The following is a 24,804-nucleotide window of genomic DNA, read 5'->3' on the forward strand; positions in this document are numbered from 1 at the left end:
CATGACCTTTCTCGCCTCCGTAGAACCATCACCACAATGCCTTACAACATTGCGTGAGTGCGACGAAACGCGAGAACTGCCTGATGCTGAATTCTGACGACCCTATAGGATGATAAGCGACTTCTTCTTCCCCCAGCCTGGTAAGGATCGGGCCTTTATTTTTTTTTTTCCTTTTCTTTTTTGCAAGTTATTGATCAACGACTTGCTGATATCCCTATTTAGGCGGAGTGGAAAGTCACATATACCAACTCTCGACGGTGAGCCTGGAATTTAACCTAGTCTTCACGCTCTCGACTCATTGGACCGGCAGAAATTGATTGATCGGGGACATAAAGTGGTTATCGTCACTCATGCATACAAGGGGCGAACCGGAGTACGATACCTAACGAACGGCCTGAAGGTCTATCATGTCCCTTTTTTTGTCATCTACCGAGAGTCCACAATGCCGACGGTATTCTCCTTCTTCCCCATGTTCCGTAATATCGTCATTCGAGAACGGATAGAGATCGTCCATGCCCACCAGAGCCTGAGTAGCTTCTGCCACGAAGCAATCCTCCATGCAAGAACCATGGGTCTGCGGACAGTTTTCACAGACCATTCGCTGTATGGATTTGCAGATGCCGGCTCTATACTGACGAACAAGCTCATAAAGTTTACGTTGAGCGACGTTGACCATGTGATATGTGTTAGCCATACTTGGTACGCCAGTACAGCAGCCTTCATTGCTCTACGGACCCTCCTACTAACCATCCGTTTTCAGCAAAGAGAACACGGTGCTTAGGGCCTCTTTAGACCCACTGATGGTGTCGGTCATTCCGAACGCGCTGGTGCCTGAAAACTTCCGGCCGTTGCGTTATGCCGACCGTCGGGATGATCGAGGAGAACAGGTTCTGAGATCCGCACCACGGCTCTTAGGTCCCGATGACACGATCACCATCGTGGTTGTTTCCCGTCTCTTCTATAATAAAGGAACGGATCTTTTGATTGCAGCAATTCCAAGGATTCTCGAAGCGCATCCTAACGTGCGCTTTATCATTGCGGGAAGCGGGCCGAAGGCAATTGATCTCGAGCAGATGCTGGAACGGAACGTACTCCAGGATAAGGTAGAATTACTGGGGCCTATCCGCCACGAAGAGGTTCGGGATGTGATGATTAGAGGCCATATATACCTTCACCCCAGCCTGACTGAGGCTTTTGGTACCGTGATAGTTGAAGCCGCGAGCTGTGGCTTATATGTCGTATGCACGCGGGTTGGAGGAATCCCGGAGGTCCTGCCCCAACACATGACTACATTTGCCAAACCTGAGGAAGACGACCTCGTGCAAGCCACAGGGAGAGCGATAGCCGCCCTTCGGTCGAATAAGGTGCGTACCGACAGATTCCACGATCAGGTCCGGATGATGTATTCGTGGACGGATGTGGCTCGGCGTACGGAACGTGTTTATAACGGCATATGTGGTGCAATCAGTGAAGAAGAGTTTTACGGTTACCTCCCCGGCGAGAGCTGGACAGGAGCCCGGGGCCGAGAACATAGTTTCGCACTCATTGATCGTCTAAAACGATATTATGGGTGTGGTATCTGGGCTGGTAAACTCTTTTGCCTCTGTGTTGTTATTGATTTTCTCCTCTACGTCTTCCTTGAATTTTGGATGCCTCGCACCAGCATCGATATCGCGCGGGATTGGCCGAAGAAGGTTAATCATGAACATGGGCGACATCGGACAGGGCAAGCCCCCTTTAACAGTTCTAGCGTGCGTTCTCAGGATTCTTGACGAAGAAAAGAGAACCCTTCCAGCTACGCTTACTCTGTTGATCTGCTACTCACCAGCCTTGTTCGTTTCGAAGGCTCCTGGAGCTACGCAGACGCCCCGGTCAGTCTGCGGATGTTCGTGGGAGGCGCCCACTTTCGACCCGCCGCACGATACATTTCTTCCTCGTTTTCTCTCTGATGTTATCTTAGAACCTGCTTTCCGGACATTGATACCCCTTTCATACGCATATCATCTTTTGTTCAAAAAAAAATCTTACAAGTGTTCCAAAACAACTGTGTTGACGTCGAATATAGAATTCTCATACAAATAATCATTAATATTCTGTACAATAATTCACATACAAGCTGCCCGCTGTAGTCCGGGTGCACTGGCTCCCGTTGCCCAACCAGACATCCCACTCTTACACTCGATGTCTGTGTTTAGGATGAGCTGCTTCTCCAGTCGAAGTGGCACCAGTGGGAAGATCCAATCTGAAAAAATAGTTGAAGAGCTAGCGTAGCACCTGCCAAACCCTGACTCTGCTCCCCTTGAGGCGAGGGTGTCGTTCTCTTAAGAGCATTCAAGACGGATATACTCATTAACTGGCTGACGAAGGCGAAGAGCTCTGCAGTAACACATGGCACGCTGGTATTTCCGGCCTTTGCGTGAAGGGTGGAATGTCAAGACGCTGTCAGGAGGCCATACGTAAAAAAAAAAAAAAAAGAAAGGAAACGAAAAAAGCAAAAAGAAAAAGAAAAAAAAGAGATATTATGTTCAACAAAGGTTGAAGTAGCATATCTGCTCCGTTTGCAACTACAGGATTACTCTATCTGCTGAAGGAAATCAGTGGACTGACAAAAGAAGCTCCACTGGAGGCTGGCTGGTACAAAGAAAAGCAATCAACGCCTGGGTATATTTATATTTACTACTATCTCATCACCGGCGGTCTCGTCTCCTTATTCCACCTCACGCGGCTACGTACCCATTCCACGGCTTCCCGGACTCCAGCGCCCATGAGAGCGCTGACGGGCAAAACTCTGCTGTCTCGCACACCACCGCCTTCCTCACCCTCGAATACCTTTCGCACGAATCCCTCTTTGATACGGACCACCTCGACACAGTCCTCCCTATCCTGCTTGTTTGCGAGAACGAGGATGGGTACGCCGATGGCATCAGAGTGCTGCAAAACGGATTCCAGAACCTGCCGGCACTCGTTGAGCCGACCAAAGTTGCCCGCGGGGTCTATGGGTTTCAGTCGTTCGTCAGCGGGTTCGGGATCATGGGCGGAAGGATCCGATGCTTTCGAGGAGCCCAGACGAGAGACGTCCGCGTCGTCCCCGACGTCAGCGCTGTCGACGACGAAGATGATGGCGTGGCAGCTGGTGTAGTAGCTCTGCCACAGGCCTCGCATGGAGATCTGGCCGCCGACGTCCCAGATCTTCAAGTACATGTCCTGCAGAGGAATGGTGGCGACGTTCTGCCCGACGGTGGGGACGGTCCTCCCGACGTCTGATCTGCGGGGGTCATCGGTGTTTGGGGAAGGGAGGTAGAGGGTCTTTATCTGGTTGAGAAGCGTGGTCTTTCCGGCGTTGTCCAGGCCGAGGAGGAGGACGGAGTATTCTGGAGCGAGTCAGGATGGCGAACGGGAGGACCTGCATTTGGGGGGGGGGGGGGGGGGGAATTTTTCCCCCCCTCCCCCATAAGATAATCACTCACCTTCTCTACTTGTAGCATAAAAGTAGAGTGACTTTGCTAGATGGTACATTCTTCTTCTTAAAGTGGAGGCCGGAGGGTCATGGCATCGGTCGCTGCAACACCATCGCTCTCCCTGCCACGGTGCGCGCGGGGAGGAAAGGAAAGCCGAGCGGCACACCACGGAGAGTCAGCTCCCACGTCTTGCTGCAAGTCCCTAGGATGAGCTGATCTCCACCCCACTGTCCATCAGACACGGTAAAAAAGGAATACGATGAGCGGCTGGATCAGCAGCTCGCCGACCGGGTTCCCGTTATCCTTCTTTTTTTTTGGTCCCTCCTGGATTTTCACACCTCCAGCTGTCTTCGTAACGAACGAACTATTCCAATGGACAGTTGATCCTCGGCGAAACCGTTGCTCCGACGACCGATGGATTTGTCAGCGTGATTCCGGAGTTAACTTAACTACTAGTTAACTAGTTAGTTTAGTTAATAATAGAAAAATTCATTGAAAAAAAAAAAAAAAAATATTGGTGGTCAGTTAGTTAATTAGTTACATTTGCTGCATCGCCAAAAAAAAAAAAATATTGGTGGTCAGTTAGTTAATTAGTTACATTTGCTGCATCGCCAAAAAAAAAGAAGAAGAGTTGCACCTGAAAAAGGGACGGATCTTTGATTAGAAATCAAGTATCAATTGCATTTTTAAGCTTCTCCTCCGGTCTCCATTCTATCCCGAGACCAAGGAAAAAGAGAAACCATAAAAAAGACGAAGAAATTTTTTTGGGAAGTAAAAAAAAAAAAAAAAAAAATCAAAATCGTGAGGAGATGGCTGTGAACCCCACATGTCCCAGATGTCCCAATTTTTCTCCAATTCTTCCGACCGATGATGGAGGAAGCGCTGTTGCTTTCCATCTGCCCATCTCCTCTGTCTGATCTTTTTGTTTCCATTGACTCGGAAGCAGAGCGCGGCTGAAGAGTCCATACATTCTCCTCGCTCTCTCTTTCTCTCTCTCTCTCTCTCTCTCTCTCTCTCCCTCCCCCTCTCCCCGCTTCGCCCCGCGCATCCTTGCATGACCTCAACCAACCCCCAGAACATGTGATGGCGAGCAGCGCCTAATCAATGGCTGCGACCGCACCTGAACCGTCGTCCACCGACGTGGTCATCGTGGGTGAGTCGATGCAGACACGCTGGTCTTTGACCTCTGCCTAACGCATCCATATCAAGGTAATGGGCCATCCGCACTTCTACTATCGTACATCCTCCATGGAAACATCCCATTCTACAACCCGCGGACCCCCCATCCGGACCCCATCCTCCACGAGAAGCTGAAGGATGCGCCTAAGCTTCTCGACCTGGATGTCGACAAGTTGACTGATCATTTCGAGGCCTCGCGGTACTCGTACTCGACCCAGGCTCTTCCGCTCAACTCGCTTCTGGACTCTCTCGCACGTCCCAACGCAGACACGGATGACACAGAGAGGAATACTTGCCTGGAGTGGCGCCATTTGCCAGAAGCAGCTGTTCCCCACGTGGTCCTAGGAGACGCCCCCCGCCCCGGAGGGCAATGGACGGAGTGTCCAAAGCGGACGACATGGGACATCCAGTCCCTCAGTTATGCGGGAATGCTATCCCTTCCAGGATACAGTTTTGCAGAGTATCATCAAGACCGCTTTGGATCAAAACTGCCTCCTTTCACGCGGCCTTCGAGGCGGGAGATAGCAGACTACTATACCGCCTATCCGGCTGCAGTCGGGATTTCCGACTCGGTCAGGTCCGCAGAGACCGTCGCAAACATCTCCCGCACCGATAGCGGATTTTATATTGCATCGCACAACCTCAGTTGCAAATTCCTTGTCTTGGCATCGGGAATCTTCACAGAACCCAAGCCAGCGCGGCCACTTCTCCAGCCGCTCCTTGATATCCCAGCCTCACGCTCTACCCAGCCAGCGGCCAGAAACCCCCTCTTGGTGATTGGATCAGGGTTTTCCGCCGCAGATGCCATTATTTCCGCTCCCAAGGATCAGAAAATTATTCATATCTTTAAATGGGATGATAAAAGACCCTCACCGCTAAAGGCCTGCCACCAGCAGGCATATCCAGAATATGCTGGTATATATAGACTCATGAAGAGGAGTTCTTCGGCCAATTTGCGAGAGCCCTCTGATGGGCGCGAACGGTCATGGCTTCGACCGGCAAGCCTGACTCCTTTCTTGAAAAGTAGAGAGTGGGCCAGTATCTACGAGGGCTTGCCCAATACATTGGTGACAGATACAGGGTCAAATGACAAAGGGGCAGTTGTTACGCTGCAGCTCCAGGATGGTACGATCTTGCAACGTCAAGTCTCCGGGTTGGCATACGCTGTCGGCCGCCAAGGCTCACTGGAATACCTTGATGAATCCGTCAGGAGCGAGGTCATACCCGGTGACGATAAGGACAGCATCACAACAGGGTCGATATCCGCGTCAACTCTTCGTAATGCAGCTCTGGCGGACCTGGAAGTTGCGCGGAACATTTTTATCATCGGAAGCCTGACTGGCGACTCTTTGATTCGCTTTGCGTATGGAGGATGTGTGTATGTGGCCGGGAAGCTAGTATCCCGTGAAACCCGCAAAGACAACGGCTTCGGGGCTCCTTGTCACCGAGAACGGCCAAAACATATGAAATTTCAACCTGATGGCTTGATGAATGGTCTCGATGGCCACAATGATATGCATAATGACGATAATAGACAATGCCATGATGTTTTGCCGGCAGGATCGCCGGACATCCAATCCCCCCGGTTTCCAGGACTGGTGTGGGCGAAAGGGAAAAGCTGGTGGAACGTTTTATTCTCATGGTAGGGTTAACCGCGATCTCCGTTTTCTCCTTTTTTCCCCCCCACCTTCATTTCTCCTCTGCCTTATTCTTTGGCATTTCTCTCTCTTTTCTGAACAATATCTGTTGATTGCGTTCACAACTCCCGCGATAGAGATTTATATTTGGCTGGCCGTCCCTTTGATGTCGCGCGCACCCCATGTACATACATACATATATGCGTACATATGAATGTCACTAGAAGCGGAAGCAATTTGCTCTAATATCTTCGGATTAACTCGATGATTCCCAATTCCGCAAAGACTGAGAGTTCTCAAAAAGCGAAATGTTGGTTGAAAAAAAAATAAAAAAAAAAAAAGGTATCGAATCATCGCATCTGGATTCTGCTCGAATAAATAATTATTTGCAATCCAAAAAGGGTTGAAACTATATAAAATTCTACTCTGTGGTAGCTACTTGGTGTTTTCCAGGCTCCAGACCTGCTCACCATCGCGTTCTGCAAATCAGCCCGCGTCCGTAGCTGGTGGGCAAACAACCCCATCAGTGCTCTTTTTCTGTGACCAAGCTTCTGATGAAAGGACCTTGTCATTGTTTGCTGTTCCGATAACCTGATAAGGAATAGTTATTGGCCTTGCTTTGAAAAGAAGAACAGACCAACAAACCACACCACCACTGACCTCTTCCTCACGACTGAAGCCTAAAGTTGTCCTAATGGCCTCCAACGCCGAACCCAGCTCCCCCGGAATAGATCGCGAAACCACCACGCCATTTCACCTGAAGCTATTCTATCGCCAAAATTCCTTTCATCACCTCTCCGATTTTCCGATCCCTTCGTCGTCCGGTGGGACCTCCGCTCCTCCGCTCCCCCCACACCTTCAGATCTACACATGGTACTCGTGCTCCCTGCGCGAGCTAACGCATCTCCTCACGTCATGTCTCCCGTCGCTGCTGCCTGACCCTGTTGTCGGGACGCGTCTTAGCTTCAGACTGATATATCCCGACAGCAAGGGCCAATTCGTGGGCTTTGGTGGCTCCGGTGCGCCAGGCGTTCATGACGAAGGGAGAGGGAGGTACCTCAGCAAGGATATTGGGAGTGTGATCATCGGCCCCAAAGCGGATACTGGAGGGAAGGATTCGTCTACGGAAGTTGATAGCAGTAGGCTACAAGGCGAAGATGCCGATCGCACCTTGCAAGATGTGCGGTTCATCATCGGTGACTACGTCGAATGTGCCATCTTACCTCCGCTTTCAGACGGGTCTATCGCCCCACCAATTTCGTCAAGAAGCATAGCGGGAAGCTCAGCCGTCGGTGGCGGGATGCGGGCGTTCCCACCTGTGAGAGAGAACGGGTTTGGGCGTCCGAGGGCTCTAGGAGGTGGGATGGGACGAGGAGGACTAGCAAGCATCCCCAGCGGCGAATGGAGGAGGGGAGAACGCATTCCAGATAGTGGAGGAAGGGCTTACAGTCGTGGACACCCGAGAAATCGAGGGCGACCGTATTGACACGTTGACGGCTTACCTATCTGGGTGATTCTGGGAGATAATGGGCCAGTGGATACCCGAATCTAGCATCTCGTCTGATTCGTCAATGGTTCCTCGATTGTGGAAGAAGGATTGGCCGGTGAAACCAGCAGACTGAATGGGATCATGAACAGATTGATGTCGGAGGGGAAGATCGGTTGATTACAGAAAGGAAATGTGATGCTACGAACGGGCAGAATGGTCGGCTGTAAGCTAATATTGAAAATTGTTTTCATTCCGTACGAAACTCTGTAATGACTATTTTAATGCAAGCCGACTCAAAAGTACAAGCATGTCGTGGAGTCCTGTCCTCCCCTTCGATTGTTCATCCACCGAGTAAGAAAACATTGCGAGCGATTGTCATCGTTTGCGGAAGGATCTATGATTGCTGAATTGCAATGTAATATACAAGGAAGCCCACAGAGCCACATCCCGTCTACCACTCCGCAATGGTGTCACCCCTTCGCTTGCCCCTCAAGTCGTATTTTCCCTATAGTTCAAAGACGACCGCATCAGCACAAGCACACGGGGTTGGATTGACTAGAATTCAGCTCGATTGCTATCTTCAGCCAAAGAACCACGAGACTCACATCTGTCTTGTAACCAATGTATCCAATGATTCCGGGCACGAGGGCCATGTAGCAAAACGAAAGCCAGGCTGTTCTGGGTGTCCACCGGAAGTACTTGTATCTGTTTTTATTCGCATCTAGAAAAGGAGAGTTGTGGTCTATTAGTTGATCAACCGGGCAGAGGCTTTGGCGATCGAGGGCGTACCATAGTATTTCTGGAGGGCGGGGTCCAGATGAAGATCTGCAAGAAAGGTCAGCAGGGCGCAGATAACATGCCACCGGTGGCAATTTAGGGAGCATACTCGAAGGGCCGGCCATTGTTGCTGCTGGATTTCACTTCATCGAACGTCGATCGAGAGCGAGCATTGTCGGCTTTGAGCCCGTCGCCGTTTCGCTTCGAATGCCGCAGAGGGGCTTGGCGCTGAGTCAGCGTGACACCGCCAGGAAGTGGCTGGATGGACTCCGGATTGAGCGCTAAACTGCGCCAGCTGCCATGCTTCACCTATGCAGTGGCACACAGAACTCTTTGACTATAAATGATCATATGCCTTTGGTCTTTACACAGAATCGTCTGTCTAAAGATCCCAGAAACTAATCGTCCAAAAGTTTCCCCATTCCATATTGCTTTTCGCATTCCCCAACACAGCCATGGCCTCTAACCAGGATGTCAAAATAACACTCTACTGGTGCGAACACCTTTTCATTTGATTTGTTTCGCCAATACCCGATTCTCTGAGACGTTTAGGTTCAGGCTTGAAAACTCCCGTGCACAGCGGATTGTCTGGCTGCTGGAGGAGTTGAGGCTCCCCTATGAATTGAAGATGTTCAAGCGGATGAAGGATATGCAGGCCGACGCCCAGCTGAAAGAGATTCATCCTCTAGGAAAATCACCAGTTGTCACAATAGAGACACCGTATACCCCAAAGCCACTGGTCTTGGCGGAATCTGGAGTCATAGTGGGATATCTCATCGACTGCTTTGGGAGCAAAGATACCCTTAGCCAATGCGAGCGATTCCGGCCAGGTTGTGACCATTCTGTCGGGAGGGAGTCGGAGGCCTGGATGAGAGAGCAATACTTCATGCATTATGTGGAAGGGAGCTTGATGCCATTCCTTCAGCTTGAGGCCGTTGTCTCCAGTGAGTGAATGGACCCTGCACGTCCAGGCCCGTTCACCTTCCTTCAGCTAATCACACGTAGACATTCGCAACGCCCCGGTACCCTTTTTCATTAAGCCAGTAACAAGAATGATATCCAACAAAGTCTACGAAGCCTACCTTGGTCCCAATTTGAGGAGACACCTGGGTTTCTTGGAGGAACAAATCGAGTCGTCGCCAGAAGACGGCCGATATCTCTGTGGCAATCAGCTGTCCGGGGCTGATATCCTGATAGTTTATGCACTGGAAGTTGAAGAGGCAAACGGGCTTCTCAATCAGAAAGATTATCCGAGACTGACGGCATACCTGCGTCGTTTGCGAGAGCGTGATGGGTTCAAACGGGCTACTGCCAAGGTTGAATCAGCGGGTGGGAGTACGTCACCCTTACCTAGACAGTGATACTGATGCCATGGTTTCCCTCAAATATTCTTGTATATTCCCGTGCCTAGCTCACCGTTGTATATATCCAAGCCAAGCTCTCACCTCTAGCAGCTGTAACTAGACATGTGTACTTTTACTCTGTAGTCCCCAAGCATGGTGTTGCTGACTAAGCATTGTCATCCCGCCGACCGCCCGCTTGGACCCGGCGATGGCGATGGCGATAGCGATGGCAAAGCGTCCAATTCTGCATGGCGCTCGTGTGTACTCTGTACCCAGTATATGTATGTATACGCTTCCATTCCACGGAGTACATATAGTGTGCATAGGTTACTATATGGATTTGCTGCTGTTTATCGATATCTCCACCTCCTAATCTTTCAAATCCCAGAAACCAAAGAGACCCGCCTTTCCCTTCACTGGATCTCGTTGAACGGGACCTCCCACACTTTGTAGCTGACTCCCAGCCCATATTCCCGAACCAGTACAATCTTCTGGAGAAGTCTGACCATCAGCCTCCCGGAGGAGGACCTCCGTTATCGTGGGCGGTCAGTAGGACTCGCCATCTCTTAAAATCCCATGTCCTCGTCTGAATCTCCAGGATATCCCGCCCCAGCCCAGGGCCTAACCGCAGTCCTTCCCCTAGAGAAGGTGTTTCCAATTCAAATTGGGTCTGAACTGTTCAGGTTATCTGGTGCATCTATCTCCTCGGATGGTTAGTCATGCGCACTGCACGATATATCAACTCTCAACCCCGGCTCCGTCCTTGCTGACAATCTTAGAGCACCCTCATACTTCTCCCAGTTTTTTGAGGAGCAGCTTCGACAGAATGAAGACAGTTCCGCCGTGAGAACGCTTTACATAGACCGGGATCCAGATACGTTTCGTGACATCTTAAAGCACCTTCAAGGTATGGAGTGCGAGCCGCAAGACGGCGAACCCCACCCCTCTTTGGAATGGCTGTGGAAGTGGAACGCTCTTTGATGCCTTTTTTTTCTTTTTTTTGGGCAATTGACTGTAGATCCAGCGCTCAACTAACATAAAGTTCGGTAGGGTATTACATACGGCCGCGGGATAATTCGCATTTCGTTAAACTGTTTGCGGATGCCCAATTTTATAGCTGTCAGTGCATCTAATCCCCCTCTAGTTTTATAGGTACCCCGAGGCTGACCGACACACTAGTACCGCGGTTGATATCCCAGCTGTTTGAATGCGAGATCTTCATCCAGATCGGGGACCGCCACTTTGAAATTCCACGCGATATATTCTCGAGTCCCGGCGACTCCCCTAATTTCTTCTCTCTGGGCTTTGCGGTTTTCTTTGCAACACCGGGAGAGGTGTTTCCCGGCCTGGAACGCCGAGGACTGCTTCGACCCCCCGCGATAACGCCTCCAATTGTGAGCAGTCGTTCTGGTGAAGTGTTCGCAGAACTATTGCATATGCTGCGAGGATATCCTATCCACATTCGAAGTGAGGAGCATCGAGCAGAGCTTTTGCGTGACTGTCGATATTTTCATCTGCGGGGGCTGGAGCAAAAGCTCATCCCTCACCACATCAGCTACAATATTGAGCGCCAGCGGTCAGAAATTGTGATCCGCCTTGAGGATATCCGTCCGTCTGGGGTGCAGGTTACTCCTGATCATCAGGATCATTACTCTCCACAGAACCCACATGCAAGGTTTGGTGGATGGGTGCAGTATGCTCGTCCATTTGTCGACGATAAGCATTATGAGCTGATTATTGAGATTGGCGGAGAGGACACGCGGGTCGACTTGGCGACACAACGTGTTGAATTCTACGGCTCTACCGAAGCGAGGATGTCGAGTCTTTTACAGGTCATCGCGAACAAAACGAATCTCCAAGGCACACTGAAAAAGGGAGCGGAAAGCAGGAGCAGGTCTAGCACACCCGGAAGCAGTTTACCCAGTCCGTGCGTCTTCATAATGCAACTAGACTCAGAAACAGATATTGTCCTAGACGGTGAACGCTATGAGCCACCGTGCAGCGGTGCAGCTTGGAATTATTCCCACGAAGAACCTGCATATACGTCAAATTCTACTAGAGACGGCAGTGAGGGCCTTCGCAACCTGGGTGTCATCCAGACGGGACTCGTGGATATCAAACCGCCCAATCTCCAGCAGAGCGATGGGGGCGAGAGTCGCCAGTTAGGAAGCAGGGAAACGCGGTTTCACGCAGCGCTGGAGGCGACCATGCCGGATATGTATGCCCCTCCCGGCACGCAGATTCTGGCTGGAGAGCCTCCGCTTAAGCGGAAGCGAGGTGATAGTGAATGCAGCGGCGGCGAGTGGACGGTTCACAAGGCGCATTGGAGATTGAGAGTACAGGCACGTAACGATGCGGGAGGTGTGGAGCTGATTCTCATTGCTCTCAAGTTGGATGGGTCTACACGGCAGCGGTCAAGGAACGTGCGCAGGCGATTTCTGGGCTCCGATTAGAGCAGGTTCTCCAAATGCCCGCGGCCAGCCAGCCAGCCCGCGATGCTGTTCCCGCTGCCTCTCCCCAGCGAGCGCTGACCGCCGTGGCGACGGGGCCCTTACGAAACGGTATTGCTGTAATCATACCTGTAGTACAGTACATGATGACGCCATCCGGCCAATCAGCTACACCCGATTAGGAGATAAGGTGTTGTATTATATAAGCATAGTGTTACTTTCCTGATTATCTAGCCAATCGCCGTTTGAGAATTGAGAGTTCGCAGCTCCACCGCCAGCAAGCTGTCAAATCAGGCTGTGTATTTTATTACCGTTACGATCGCCCGGCACTGTTACATCGATACCCCATTTGCCAAGGCCGCGTTCTTTTTGCTTCAATCCGCCATCCCATCGACTTTCACTCTCCTCGCAACCTCTCTCTTCGCTCACATCTCACATCTCTCACATCGCTTTCTCCTCCTCTCCTCCTCTTCCTCTTCGCTTTTGCGTCGACTCACTCAGCATCAAGGGCCTTTGTGCATCGCATCCACCGCCAGAATTGCCTTACATCTGAACTGGTCTCCGTAATAGTCCTGTCGTTCTTCCCCCTTCTCGCTGGACTGGTGATCTGATCACCCTGCCGGCTGTCCGCAGTCTCACTCTCCATCCGTATCGTCTTCCCGCCAACGATGCAAACCTCGAGCACCAACACTTTTGCTCCAGGTCAGATCTCTCCACATGGCAACCCTTCGCCCATAAACTCTGCCTCCGTCACGCCCGCAAACAATTCTCCGACATCTCCTCGGCTACAGCATCCGCATCTTCACCATGTTCATCCACAATCCAAGCAGCTCCGTCCCCTGAAATCCCCTCTGTACGTGCCCGCCGTGCTGAGACCAACCGAACGCCCCTCGCGATCCTCTCCCTTGACGCCGCCACGGAGCGTCCACGACCTCTCTGAAGATAGCAACACTCGCCGACCACCTTCACTCTCGCGGCAGTCAACGGTGGAGAGCATGCGGAGCGAGGTCAGCAAGCTGGCTGAAGACGAATGGTTGAAGGATCAGAACCTTGGCCCCGTAACAGGTTCGCCAACCAGGGAGCATTGGAAGGTTAGTCACTGTTTGCCGTGCATCTTAATTGTCCGGGCCCCCTTGAAACCTCGGAAATTATGAGGCTCAAAAAATCGGAGAGCTCACCTGTTCACTCGATTCCTAGGCTGATTCCGCTTCTCCGTCTTGCGACTCCCCTGTCTGCAGATCTTTCTTTGGCCTTTTCAATCGCCGACACCACTGCCGTCATTGTGGACACGTCTTCTGTTCATCCCACACTCCCTACCTTGTCCCTCTTGACCAGAATGCCAGCTTCCATCCCGACGGGGTTCCATCCCGAGCCTGCGATCTCTGCTGGAGTGCTTACTGCCGTTGGGACCAAAGTCGAATCGATCAGCTAAATCAAATTCAGAGGGACTTGGCGGCTCAGCTTGAGCGATCGAAGAACGATGGCGCTACGTCCAGTCTGCCCAAGGAAACCGACTCCGATCATGCTAGTGTCAGCGATGCGGGTTTCCTCTCACCATCTATGGATCATCAAGACAGCGCAGTTGCTACCAGTGTCCCAAGGGATTGGAGCTGGAGCACGTTCTAATATTCCGTGTTCCTGGCGCGTATTCCGCTTCCTTTTCAATATGATACCCGTTTTTTTCTGTATTCTTTTCCTCTTCTTCTTCTTTCTTCTTTCTTCTTCCTCTTCCTTTTTTATTTTCTCTTCTCCTTTCCTATTTCTTTTCCTTTTCTTTTGGTCTCGCGCTTGAAGAGCATAATTCGAAACTCCAGGGTCCTCCGGTAGCCCCTGACGTTTCCATTGCTTATCCGATAGATTGTGTTGCCTTATGTACTTTTTTATCGTCGCCGTTTTATATCCCAGCCCACTGCTTCATCTTGTTGCCTTGATACCCGCTTTGACTTCTACGGATACATAGACCTGATCCCACGGTTTTATTTTATTCCAATCGACACTAGGCGGTCATTCGCCGCCTGCTCCTTTCTGCGTTGCGATCGAATATTATTTTCCCATTCTTTGCTTAGGGACGGCTACCCAGGATGCTCCGCATATGAACTTGGTTGATGATCGCCGTTATGAATAGAGTATCGATTCCAGATCTACTGGCCTGTTACAGGGTATGCACAGCCATTTGAGAGCAATGATTCTGTTAATATGTTTGTGTGAATTATATTCCCAATACACAATTTACATGAACATGAAGACATATTTCATGGACCACCTTTCTCCTGGGGCATTGCTTAGATATCCCACTAGCATACAGAGTATGATGTGAAATAATATTTCCATTAGTGCTGGCTCTTGGGCAACAAACACATACTCTATTTGGAGTAATATCATTCTTCTTTTCATAGGCACTGAACTTATTCAATATTTCCTCACGTCTTTTCTTTTCTACCCCCAATCAACTCCCGCCCTTCTCCTCCCCCCTTTTCTCTCGCCAATCAAGAATGGCTCCCTTGCGCTCATCGGCGCAAGTGCTTCTGTAGCCGGATTCTCTCGGTCCCAGCATAGTTCTGAATAACAAGCGCAACATTGTAGATGGTTTACGTACAGAGTTCAACACTAGTAACTAACATTACAAAATTATGTGATAACACTACTTTTGTAACTCCTCCCTTACAGAGTGCATCCGTACTCTATATAAATATGGGGGATTAGGGGATGGTTAAGGTGAGAAATAAATTTCAAATGTAATTCTGGAATTTTATATTTCACTACTCTGTACTCCGTACTGACATCTGTATTTACTTTGCTTAGTCACACGGCGTGATTGAGCTCAGGACACCGAGAGTTGATCCGTGCGCACAACACAGTGGGCAGAGGACCCTCTTCGGGAGATAACTCCGAAATCGCCGCACTTGACAAAAGGCGGGTTTAACCTCGGCGTTCGACATCTGTTCCCTCAAGCTTCTAGCCTCGTAGATGCCAAATTAGCAGCTCTCCCCGGCAATACGCACCTATCGCGTTGCCTGAACGGGCCGGCTGGTCAACTACGGTTTGCGACGAGTCATTTGCTCATGAGAGAGTGGGGAAGACGATCTGCTCCGATCCGTCTTTGAAAACTGATGCGGAACTTGTGGCTACTTGTCATACATTAATATATAGCCGTGTGGGAGGAAGGACACCCCAGCCATTCCCGTTGTTCAACCCCCGTCGTACTTCAATCCGTTCCACTGTGAAGATGGGTACTGCAACAGCGCAATCCGGACTTAGCAGCTCGGTCATGCACCGCGACCTGCACGCGGCCCCGAAACGCGCCGTGGGTGCTGAAGGCAACTATGTCATTCTCGAAGATGGACAGAGACTCCTGGACTCGACTGGTGGTGCCGCTGTCAGCTGCCTCGGCCACGCGAACGAGCAGGTAAAAGAGGCCATCAAGAAGCAAATGGACCAGCTTTCGTACTGCCATACAATGTTTTTTGCCACGGACGTCTTTGAGGAGCTTGCAGCGTTCTTGAAGGAGTCTACTGGCGGAAAAATGTCCAGATTATTTGTTGTCAGCTCTGGTATTACTCTATACCTACTACCCCTTCCAATGTCAATATGGATATTATACACATGAATGCAAGGAGCGAGACGTTACTTGAAAGACGGTGACTAAGAGCGAAACACAGGCTCCGAAGCCATGGAAGCTGCCATGAAATTGTCTCGTCAATACTTCCTCGAACTTCCCACTCCAGAGCCGAAGCGCACAAGATTCATTGCCCGGCAGCACTCTTTTCACGGCGTCACACTGGGTTCTTTGTCTATGGGTGGTCATGTTTTCCGCCGCGAGCTGTTCGAACCGCTTCTACTCCCAAACATTTCCCACGTTTCACCCTGCAATGCATATAGGGGCAAGAGAGATGGCGAATCAGATGCAGATTATGTAGGAAGACTTGCTGCCGAGTTGGACGCCGAGTTCCAGCGAGTTGGCCCCGAAACTGTGTGTGCGTTTGTTGCGGAGCCTGTCGTCGGTGCTGTAAGTAGTATTTGACATTTCCGTCATGGATGACTTCCACCTGATTGCCGTACTTTAGGCACTCGGCTGCGTGCCTTCTGTGCCAGGCTATTTCGCAGCGATGAAAGCGGTATGCGACAGGTATGGTGCCCTCCTGATCATGGACGAAGTGATGTCAGGAATGGGTCGCTCTGGAACGCTGCATGCCTGGGAACAAGAAGGCGTTGCGCCTGACATTCAGACCATAGGAAAAGGCCTTGGGGGAGGTTATGCTCCCGTCTCAGGTGTGCTGATTGGCAATAAAGTAGTTGAAGTTATGGATAAGGGAACCGGAGCATTCCGCCATGGTCAGACATATCAGGGCCACCCCATTGGTTGTGCAGCAGCATTGGCCGTCCAGAAGGTCATCAAAGAGCAGAATCTACTTCAAAACGTGAGAGAAATGGGTGCGCTGCTCGAGTCGAAGTTAAGAGAGTATATCGGCGATCATCCAAATGTGGGCAATATCAGAGGCAAGGGTCTATTCTGGGGTGTACGTCTGTTCAAACACTGGATCACTCTGGAGACTAACTTCTTTGTAGATCGAATTCGTGAAGGACAAGGCAACAAAAGAGCCTTTTGACCCTAAGCTTGCTGTCGGTGCGCGGGTTCAGAATACGGCTCTAACACCTAAGTATAGTTTCTCCATCTACGCTGGTGGCGGGACCATGGATGGAAAACGCGGCGATCACGTCCTTCTTGCCCCCGCTTATAATATTACAGCAAATGAGGTGGACATGATTGCACGCTTAACCGCCGCCGTCATCGTTGAGGTGTTCAATGAGGTCAGCGCCTCTACGTAATGAAACTCTCCCTCAAGATGTTCATTTGAAGCTTCTGTCTGGATACACACACAAGACTTGGCCGTGAATATCCTGAAGGAATACAAAACGATGAGCAGCATTACTGGCTCAAATAATCATCAAGCAGTGCTCTTTAAGATCAGTGAGATCAATGTGTAGCAGAGGTCAACTCAAGCCTAACCCTCAGACTCGACTTTTATGATTCCACCAAACACATCCACACCAAGCCGCCCCTTTCGCATGGAAGCCTTCACCGGGTTTGATGAGTTGAATATTAGATCAAGCTCTTCGAGCTATAATCGTAAAATCCACCATTAGTTCCTAGGACAAATGGCAAAGAACAAAGTGAAATATATAGAGACTTACCGTGCAATTCTTTGTTTCTGGAATGAAGTAGTATATAACGACGGCTTGAACAGCACACCATACACAGAAAATTATGTATGTATGCCAGCCAATTTTGTCCATAGCGACGGGCCAGGCAAATTGGTTGAGTAGCAAGGCTGGAGAGATCGGAAATCAGTCCAAAGGGCCTAGAAAGAGAGGGGATAAGACCAGATACCTACCAGCATTCAACGCCAGATTCTGAAACGCCAGGCCCTTTGCACGCATTTCGAATGAAAGCACTTCGACTGGATATAAGGCTTGCAACGGTGTGAAGCCAATCGAAAACACTGCGCCAAAAACGAAGATAAAAGCCAACGTTGCCGTTCCTGCCGCAGGAGATGTCCCTGGAAAATCTTTTGTGCCACCGTGGTTTGCGAATTCAGAACTAGTTATGCAGATGCATAGCCAAACCACGGAGCATCCGATATTGGCGAAAAGCAAGAGAGGGCGGCGGCCGGCGCGGTCAACAAGAGAGGCTCCGATAATCGACCAAATGAATTGCTGGCAGGAGTTGATGAGTATGATGTTGAGCTGAGGAACGGTCCCGGAGACGCCAGCGGAGTCCAAAACGGCAGACATAAAGTAAGAAAGAACGGCTAAAACAATGAAAACTGTTAGGTAGATACCGTGATGAAGGGAGACCGGGAGGAGCATACAGTTTCCCGCCCACTGGCTGAAGATTGTTACGCAACAGCTGCAGAATATGCGGTATCGAGAAACAGGAGTGTTGAATAACGACCTATAATCCCACCAGCGCTTATCCGCGCCGTTTATGTCGAGGTATTCATCGTATTCGGCGAGCTGGAGCTTAACCCATTCGCTCTCTGGATTGCCTTGGCCATGATATTTGACAAGCATGGCTTTGGCGTGGTCCCGCTTATTGTGGACGTATAGCCACCGTGGAGACTCAGGAACGAACAAAACACAACCAGAGATAATTCCAGAGAACAGCAATTGAAACCAGAGAGGAATCCGCCAAGTAGCATGACCACCCAGATGGTTAGTTCCGCGGGCCACGCCGCTAGAAAGGATGGAACCGATGAACCTGGAGAGGGTGTCAAAATCCAGTGCTCCAATTCAGGGGCGTGCATGCAAAGCCTTGTGGACGTACCAGAAGGTATTTGAGAACCCAGTCATTACGCCGCGGTATGCCGGATGCGAAACCTCTGTGACATACATTGGACCGGCTGAAGAAGTAATGGCAACACCGAATCCGAGAACAAATCGGCCGCCCATGAACTGTCCTACATTCCCTCCTGTCACGGTTGCGGAGACAATTGTCCCGACGATGACAATCAGCGCACCAGTAAACATGCCTATTCGGCGCCCAAAGCCGTCGTTGATAGGTCCTACGAACGGCAAGGCCGCAACGCTACCAATCTGATACATAGAGGAGACGATGCCGGCCCAGATGCCCTTATTCGAGCCATTGAAGTACCGCAGGAACACCTCGTTCGCGGCAATGGAGTTATAGAGAGAGCCGTCGTAGCCGTTCATACTCGAGCAGAGGAAGCCAACGAGAGAAGCGGCGAAGAGGGCAATAGAATTCCATGAGCGAGGGTTCGGGGGTTCTTTCAGCATGGCGGTGTGGTAGGCGGTGTTCCCTCCGACCACTGTGGTGTGAACGGGGCGGACATCCTGCATACATGCCGTTAGAAGTTATCTCCGACGAAAAGAAAGGCGAGATGCGGACACAGGAGCGACCTGCCTTCTCATCACCCACATCCTCCGTGCTCCTCTGACTATCCGCCATTCTCAGGGCTTCAGAGGAGGAGACTGATGGATGACCAGGCAGAGCTGCTGCAATGGTCGATAGCGTGCGTGGTGACGCCGCCTTGGGGACGAAAACGACATCCTTGGTCGTTATTTATATAGTTATAGGAATTGCCCGAGACACAGCGCCTCCTCTGCCCCGGCACCACTGAATGTCGTGGAGACTAGTTGACTCTGCGCGGTGACATGGTCGTTCCCTGTGGCGATGCCAACTATGTCATTAGACTTTCAGCTTCTCCTCTCTGGATGACAAACGGTCTTACGGGAACTTGGATCGAAGGCCCAAGATCCCACGAGGCGTCCAAACTTCCAACGAGAGATCCTGAAGGACCATTGCTGGCCGGGTGTGTATGAACCCCCTTCCACTGCTCCGCTCAAAAGCAGAAGAACTTTCGCCTTTTTTCCCCCCGTCTTGCACATGGTTCCCTTTCATTTCGGCCTCCGCGCCTGTGGATGGCGTTTGTGATAGGCGTCTGAGAGACGGCTCATCTCCACAACGTTCTTTAGCGTCGAGCGTGACGAGCTTGGAGAAACCCTGCTCTCCACGAGGCCACCAAGCGTGAAACGAAAAAGCAAAGAAGCTTCGCGAATTCTTGCTCTGTGGACGCCGGACCGAAACCTCTCCACATGACATTGCGTGGATGGTTGGCTATCCCACCATATTAATACAAATCTTCACAATTCAACGGCGACCAGCGCAGCCGCATGTCGGATCACAGCCGGTTCCCACTTTACGCGGGCCGTCTGTCCGGATAGCCTCAGCCTATTTGGCCGGCCCTGAGTTGGCCACCCCAGAGGGTGTTATCAGCTGTGAGCAAACAAGGGGCCGAGATGGGGTTTTGGCCTCTAGAACCCCATCCTCAGGAGGCTGAAGAAAGGGGCCTGAGCATCACTGGCCGCGTTTCGATGCTTAGAAATGGCTCTCATTCGATCATAGGTTTGCCGCGCAATGCGCTCGAGGTCTGCGATCCCGTGTCTGCATAAACACAATGGGGGTCATATTGACTGAAGCCGACAGGCATGCCGGCGAATATAACAAGCCCCGCAAGTTCTGCGCAAATATGGAGTCTCGCGCTGTGAGAAATTCTCCTTTGGTGAGACCGAGGAGCCCCCTGATGCAGCCCGTTCATCCAACGCTGGGAACGCCAAGTTACTAACTTGCCCGCTAGCGGACGAGTTAACGAACTAAAGCATCGGTCGGTGCATCGAGACAGGGGTCCGCACCATTGCTTTTGCTGGCAGTGGACGTCATGGGAACGTTCCAGGAAGACTCTTGAAAGAAATGCGTCTTTTGGTCCCGTTATCCGATATACTCGACCGTCCTGTGTGAACTAGCTTGTCTGCAAGTAAGGCTATACCACTTATGGAGTAGGGAGTAGGGAGTACACTACATTAATACCCATCACAGCAAAGCAGTTAATACGGAGGGAGTGAGGTGGTCAGGGATCAGCGCCACGAAGCCGTGGTTTTGACCTGAAGATAGCTGATCCAGCAACCTGGCGCAGGCTACGGAGCACTACAAACTCGGCCTTTTCAAAAAAAAAAAAAGGAAAATGTCAACTTTAAATCAAGGATAGCCAATTCTCGCAGGGGAGTGCGAAGGCAGTGTTCGACCCAATGGACAATTCTACCGAAGATGATATATGTATAAAAAAGTATGTATGGTACAGATCTTTTTTCTCCATCCCCGGCACGATGCTCTAAAGGGACATAAAGGTAAAGTGAGTAAAACACGCCACCAGCAACCCATTTCTCCAGCCAGCCAACATCCCAACAGTGCGTAGTATGCTTAAGACGTATTCGAAGCAGGTATTCCCCAATAGAAAAGCGCTACCAGAACCAAACTCTGTCCCGTAAATGTAACCGAACGCATCAAGAAATGGTGTAGAAGTATCAGCTGGAAAAAAAAAAAAAAGGGTAAAAAATAGACAAGAAATTCACATGTTTTCCCCTTTAATTAGTTCCGTTTCCTGTTTAACTGCTGCTTTATCAACCTTTTCATCATGCAGCTTGTCATTTAACACACCTGTTCGCGGAGATGCCGCCTTGGAACTCCACAGATCCGCCACGGTCTCCACAGCCCGCTCGACCACCACTCTCACCCGGTCTCTCAACACGGGGTACGAGCATTCAACCTCCAATGTCTCAAGCCACACGCGGGCAACGTGCTTATCGACTTTAATTTCAATGCCGGGGACAGGGATACCCAACGCTTGAAGGCGAACTAATTCCACTTCTTCAAGGTCGTCGAGGTCCTCCTCGTCTAGCTCAGGTTCATCTTGTTTGACCTCACTATCCGGCGTGGGGGCACTTGACTCGGCTTTAATGCCTGCAGTCCCGTTAGCTTTAGCATTGGCGGCCGGGCGAGTTATCTTCGGTCGCTCAATTGGTGCAATGTTGGAACCAAATTGGGCTTCGAGCACCATCAGCAGACGGGAGAATCGTTCTTCTGGTGTGAGATAAGAATGGGGATTAGGGAATTCGCATGTGCTATGGGAGTGGCAGTGCTTGTTCTTGCTCGAACCTGTGACTAAGCAGTCAGTCTCACGACGCGGGGATACGAGTTTCGAGGATAATCCTACGTTTAACAGCCGCGGGACTGCTCTCTACGGTCAGGAGGACAGCCATAACAGCATCAGCAACTCCATCATTCATCAAATTGCCTTCCCACTCAAGCTCAACTGCCCTGGTTCGTGGACTATATCTCAGGATAACGCAGCCCATTACCAGGAAGGCAATTGTATCATCGAGAGGAATTTCCTCGTCTGCTTCGTCCTCTTTAACAGTGGCAGCATTTTCATCCTCGTGTTCCTTAACACGTCCGTTTGTAGCAGCCTCTTGGCGCTGTGTGCCAATTTCTTCTATTGACCCAAAAGTGCCCTCCAATGCCCATCTGATGAGGTCAATGCTCGCCGTGCCCAGAGTTATGTGCTGTTTACAGGTAATGGTGGTGGTCGTCAATCCAGCATATTCTCGCAAGTCCTCTGGGGCCATCATGGAAAGTTGAAACCCGTTCTGAACAAGGACGCCATTCATGAGCCGCGATTCTTGGTCTGCGGCTGGTGGTGAAGTTTCTGCAAGTCGTCCCACTACTTTTGCAACTTTGTCGACGGTGAATGGAATTCGAATTTCCTCGCAATTGGTAGGCGAATATATTTTCACTTTCACGGTCTTTTCTGCGTTCAAGCTGAGAAGTTTAGATTTGAGCCTCATCATCTGGTGTTTTTCACCATGGACCAAAATCTGCGCCAGTATAAAAATGGTCAGAAGGAAGGGGAAAAAAAAAAAATTGAAACAGTCAGTGAAGTGAAGGGCACGGGAACTTACCACCACAGGCGCGGCGACTGCCTCTATGAATTCACGGTTCTCCACGCCATCAACGTGGGCAGCAAAGCTGATTTCTTCAACAGTACATCTGCGTGGGATCATGACCTTCTGCTCCTCATCGCCATCCGGTATTCTGCCGCGACCGGGCCCAGCGGCGGTTCTAGCGCTCATCACAGCGGGAATCTGTTCGGGTTCATTGAGGATCTGTTTCCCCATTGTGCCCTCAACACTGTAGCCGGTCATGATAACACCATTACGTTCACTTGGTGCCCATCGCTCCAAGAGCTCTCGACTAGTTCCCGTTTGCAACATACCAGGAGATGCAAGCATGACACAGCCACCCACATCGTCAAAGCGCTCCAAGTTCCTTACGCTCCTCACGAATTTGAAGTCCCACGGACCCGCGGTTGTACTCTTGTCTCCTCTGGCTTCAGCCTCAGCCATGCGCTGCCGGAATAGCCGCTTGATGTTGTCGTTCATGGCTCCTATGTAAGTTTGATACACGACCATACACCGCCTGGCCATGTTCCCAATATAGTAAATTGGGATCTTCTGCAGTTCAGGATGGCGACCCCAGTATTCATCCAGGATCAGCAACAGTTCTTGGGCTCGCCCCAGTGCAAAAACAGGCATTAGCACTCGTCCACCTCTGTTTAGGACGCTTGTGACAGATTTCATCAGCGCGGTTTCACGTTCCAGCCGGGGTGGATTGGAAGAGATGCCGAAAGTGGATTCAGCGATGAGGACATCTATCTTGATGCCCTTTGGAACTTCTGCTGATACAAGGTGACGGTCTTCTTCACGAGAGTAGTCGCCAGTAAATAGGATATTCAGGCCGGCGATGGAGATGAGAAACATGGCTGCACCAAGCACATGGCCGGCAGGGAAAGGGGTGATCCGGATGCTGTTGATGGTATGGGTCGTGTTGAAATCTATTGCTTCAATGAGAGGTAGAGTAGAGAGATGGTCTTGTTCGGTATAGAGGGTAGTTCTCTGGTCAGACGAGGAGGAGGTGTTGCTCACTCGGACATTGTCTTGGATGAGCCATTTGTAGATAGCCTTGGTGGCATGGGTCATGAAGACTCTGCCTTTGAAATTGGTCTTGCTGAGGACGTAGGGGAGGGCAGCGGAGTGATCCAAGTGGAAACTAACAGCAACCGGGGAGGCACGGATTAGCCAACTGACCAAAAAACACACACACGCGCGCACACACACACACACACACACACACACACACACAAAAAGTAATACACGGATACGGCGGACACTGCGAGGATGCAGGAAAAAGCAGGGAGCGACGGGGACTGGCAAGAGTCCCGAGGAATAGATATACGGGCACAAGAGGCCAAGATTGATGGAGAATAAAATATATGATTCATTGCTTTTCTGACATACATGCTCAGGCGAATGGAAGGGAAAGGGAGTGAGATGTTCCAGGAAAGGTGTACGGGAGCGGCAAGACCACAGGCGGCTTTGCTCTCCCCTCGAGGACGACGAAACGGTCTCAGCATTTCCAATGCACTGCACCCATGCCCACAAGCATCTCAAGACAGACAAGGAAAGACAGCTTGCAACGTACTGGCTCACGAGAAGTACGTCTACCGTACTGAGATCGAACTCGTCGAAGAACGGAAGGGCTGCAAAGCCATCCTTTGCGGGGTGCATTCCGGCATCGAGCTAGATGGGATCAATCGCAACGGATTAGAGGGCGAAGGCAACGGGGGCAGCAGCACAACGGGGCGTAGCAATGGCATACCATGACCGTTTTCCCCTTGTATTGAATTATATGGCATGATCTCCCGACCTCGTTTCCGCCACCCAGGCAGTTGAAGAGGAGCTCATCGGAAGGGTCGATGGGCTCCTCGTCTAGCCCGGCTGAGATGGCCGAGGCCTTGCGCTTTGCTGCCATGTTCTGAGGGACGGGGTGCGGGTAGCTGAAGCTGTCAAGCGCATCCAATGACGCTCAAGCGAGGCGGGCAGTTGACTATGGCATGAAGGCTGCAGATAGCGAACCAGCCGAGAGTAGATACGGATAGACAGGCAGGCACACACACACACACAGAGAGAGAGAGAGAGAGAGAGAGAGAGACAGAGAGCAGAAGATGCAGCAGAGAGAGAGAGAGAGAGACAAGCAAAAAAGAGAAGTGAAAGTGAAAA

General features: G+C 50.8%; 13 protein-coding genes across 13 annotated transcripts; 8 read left to right on the forward strand and 5 right to left on the reverse strand.

Moving 5' to 3' along the window:
• Window positions 1–36: 36 nt before the first annotated feature.
• On the forward strand, window positions 37–2,102 carry CIMG_02994 (phosphatidylinositol N-acetylglucosaminyltransferase GPI3 subunit; the record flags this gene model as incomplete). The annotated part of the gene is made up of 5 exons (XM_001243552.2): window positions 37–53; window positions 109–140; window positions 223–257; window positions 311–699; window positions 761–2,102. 5 exons carry the CDS (start codon window positions 37–39, stop codon window positions 1,770–1,772), a joined length of 1,485 nt encoding a protein of 494 aa, XP_001243553.2. The 3' UTR covers window positions 1,773–2,102.
• A 417-nt stretch (window positions 2,103–2,519) lies between these two features.
• CIMG_02995 (small GTP-binding protein) lies at window positions 2,520–3,780 on the reverse strand. Its single transcript, XM_001243553.2, has 2 exons — window positions 3,468–3,780; window positions 2,520–3,371 (listed from the first exon to the last, which is right to left on the reverse strand). The coding sequence occupies exons 1-2, from the start codon at window positions 3,514–3,516 to the stop codon at window positions 2,680–2,682; spliced, it is 741 nt and encodes a 246-aa protein (XP_001243554.2). The 5' UTR covers window positions 3,517–3,780; the 3' UTR covers window positions 2,520–2,679.
• Window positions 3,781–4,486: 706 nt separating this feature from the next.
• Window positions 4,487–6,617, forward strand: CIMG_02996 (uncharacterized protein). Its single transcript, XM_001243554.2, has 2 exons — window positions 4,487–4,611; window positions 4,668–6,617. Exons 1-2 carry the CDS (start codon window positions 4,563–4,565, stop codon window positions 6,281–6,283), a joined length of 1,665 nt encoding a protein of 554 aa, XP_001243555.1. The 5' UTR covers window positions 4,487–4,562; the 3' UTR covers window positions 6,284–6,617.
• Window positions 6,618–6,968: 351 nt separating this feature from the next.
• On the forward strand, window positions 6,969–8,071 carry CIMG_02997 (Sin3-associated polypeptide Sap18; the record flags this gene model as incomplete). The annotated part of the gene is made up of 1 exon (XM_001243555.2): window positions 6,969–8,071. One exon carries the CDS (start codon window positions 6,969–6,971, stop codon window positions 7,758–7,760), a length of 792 nt encoding a protein of 263 aa, XP_001243556.1. The 3' UTR covers window positions 7,761–8,071.
• Window positions 8,072–8,214: 143 nt separating this feature from the next.
• On the reverse strand, window positions 8,215–8,665 carry CIMG_11035 (uncharacterized protein; the record flags this gene model as incomplete). The annotated part of the gene is made up of 4 exons (XM_012358212.1): window positions 8,215–8,268; window positions 8,369–8,484; window positions 8,553–8,588; window positions 8,650–8,665. The coding sequence occupies 4 exons, from the start codon at window positions 8,663–8,665 to the stop codon at window positions 8,215–8,217; spliced, it is 222 nt and encodes a 73-aa protein (XP_012213635.1).
• Window positions 8,666–8,841: 176 nt separating this feature from the next.
• On the forward strand, window positions 8,842–9,937 carry CIMG_11036 (glutathione S-transferase). The gene is made up of 3 exons (XM_012358213.1): window positions 8,842–9,033; window positions 9,099–9,484; window positions 9,546–9,937. The coding sequence occupies exons 1-3, from the start codon at window positions 8,996–8,998 to the stop codon at window positions 9,899–9,901; spliced, it is 780 nt and encodes a 259-aa protein (XP_012213636.1). The 5' UTR covers window positions 8,842–8,995; the 3' UTR covers window positions 9,902–9,937.
• Window positions 9,938–10,125: 188 nt separating this feature from the next.
• CIMG_11037 (glutathione S-transferase) lies at window positions 10,126–12,559 on the forward strand. The gene is made up of 5 exons (XM_012358214.1): window positions 10,126–10,164; window positions 10,272–10,595; window positions 10,665–10,790; window positions 10,934–11,002; window positions 11,063–12,559. Exons 2-5 carry the CDS (start codon window positions 10,460–10,462, stop codon window positions 12,334–12,336), a joined length of 1,605 nt encoding a protein of 534 aa, XP_012213637.1. The 5' UTR covers window positions 10,126–10,164; window positions 10,272–10,459; the 3' UTR covers window positions 12,337–12,559.
• A 241-nt stretch (window positions 12,560–12,800) lies between these two features.
• CIMG_02999 (FYVE domain-containing protein) lies at window positions 12,801–14,577 on the forward strand. Its single transcript, XM_001243557.2, has 3 exons — window positions 12,801–12,896; window positions 12,967–13,424; window positions 13,531–14,577. The coding sequence occupies exons 2-3, from the start codon at window positions 13,002–13,004 to the stop codon at window positions 13,957–13,959; spliced, it is 852 nt and encodes a 283-aa protein (XP_001243558.2). The 5' UTR covers window positions 12,801–12,896; window positions 12,967–13,001; the 3' UTR covers window positions 13,960–14,577.
• A 682-nt stretch (window positions 14,578–15,259) lies between these two features.
• CIMG_03000 (aminotransferase) lies at window positions 15,260–17,909 on the forward strand. Its single transcript, XM_001243558.2, has 4 exons — window positions 15,260–15,884; window positions 15,993–16,339; window positions 16,398–16,850; window positions 16,900–17,909. The coding sequence occupies exons 1-4, from the start codon at window positions 15,560–15,562 to the stop codon at window positions 17,158–17,160; spliced, it is 1,386 nt and encodes a 461-aa protein (XP_001243559.1). The 5' UTR covers window positions 15,260–15,559; the 3' UTR covers window positions 17,161–17,909.
• On the reverse strand, window positions 17,025–19,300 carry CIMG_03001 (sugar porter (SP) family MFS transporter; the record flags this gene model as incomplete). The annotated part of the gene is made up of 6 exons (XM_001243559.2): window positions 17,025–17,453; window positions 17,527–17,663; window positions 17,727–18,143; window positions 18,204–18,592; window positions 18,659–19,185; window positions 19,241–19,300. 6 exons carry the CDS (start codon window positions 19,298–19,300, stop codon window positions 17,337–17,339), a joined length of 1,647 nt encoding a protein of 548 aa, XP_001243560.2. The 3' UTR covers window positions 17,025–17,336.
• Window positions 19,301–19,579: 279 nt separating this feature from the next.
• Window positions 19,580–19,954, reverse strand: CIMG_03002 (uncharacterized protein; the record flags this gene model as incomplete). The annotated part of the gene is made up of 1 exon (XM_001243560.1): window positions 19,580–19,954. The coding sequence occupies one exon, from the start codon at window positions 19,952–19,954 to the stop codon at window positions 19,580–19,582; it is 375 nt and encodes a 124-aa protein (XP_001243561.1).
• On the forward strand, window positions 19,627–20,855 carry CIMG_11038 (uncharacterized protein). Its single transcript, XM_012358215.1, has 3 exons — window positions 19,627–20,280; window positions 20,339–20,414; window positions 20,490–20,855. The coding sequence occupies exon 1, from the start codon at window positions 19,962–19,964 to the stop codon at window positions 20,190–20,192; it is 231 nt and encodes a 76-aa protein (XP_012213638.1). The 5' UTR covers window positions 19,627–19,961; the 3' UTR covers window positions 20,193–20,280; window positions 20,339–20,414; window positions 20,490–20,855.
• Window positions 20,856–21,257: 402 nt separating this feature from the next.
• Window positions 21,258–24,720, reverse strand: CIMG_03003 (endoribonuclease ysh1; the record flags this gene model as incomplete). Its single annotated transcript, XM_001243561.2, has 5 exons — window positions 24,404–24,720; window positions 24,227–24,324; window positions 22,648–23,794; window positions 21,903–22,563; window positions 21,258–21,844 (listed from the first exon to the last, which is right to left on the reverse strand). Exons 1-5 carry the CDS (start codon window positions 24,554–24,556, stop codon window positions 21,258–21,260), a joined length of 2,646 nt encoding a protein of 881 aa, XP_001243562.1. The 5' UTR covers window positions 24,557–24,720.
• Between the last annotated feature and the right edge of the window lie 84 nt (window positions 24,721–24,804).

The sequence above is a fragment of the Coccidioides immitis genome (assembly GCF_000149335.2).
Source record: "Coccidioides immitis RS genomic scaffold supercont3.6, whole genome shotgun sequence".
NCBI classification, from domain to species: domain Eukaryota; kingdom Fungi; phylum Ascomycota; class Eurotiomycetes; order Onygenales; family Onygenaceae; genus Coccidioides; species Coccidioides immitis.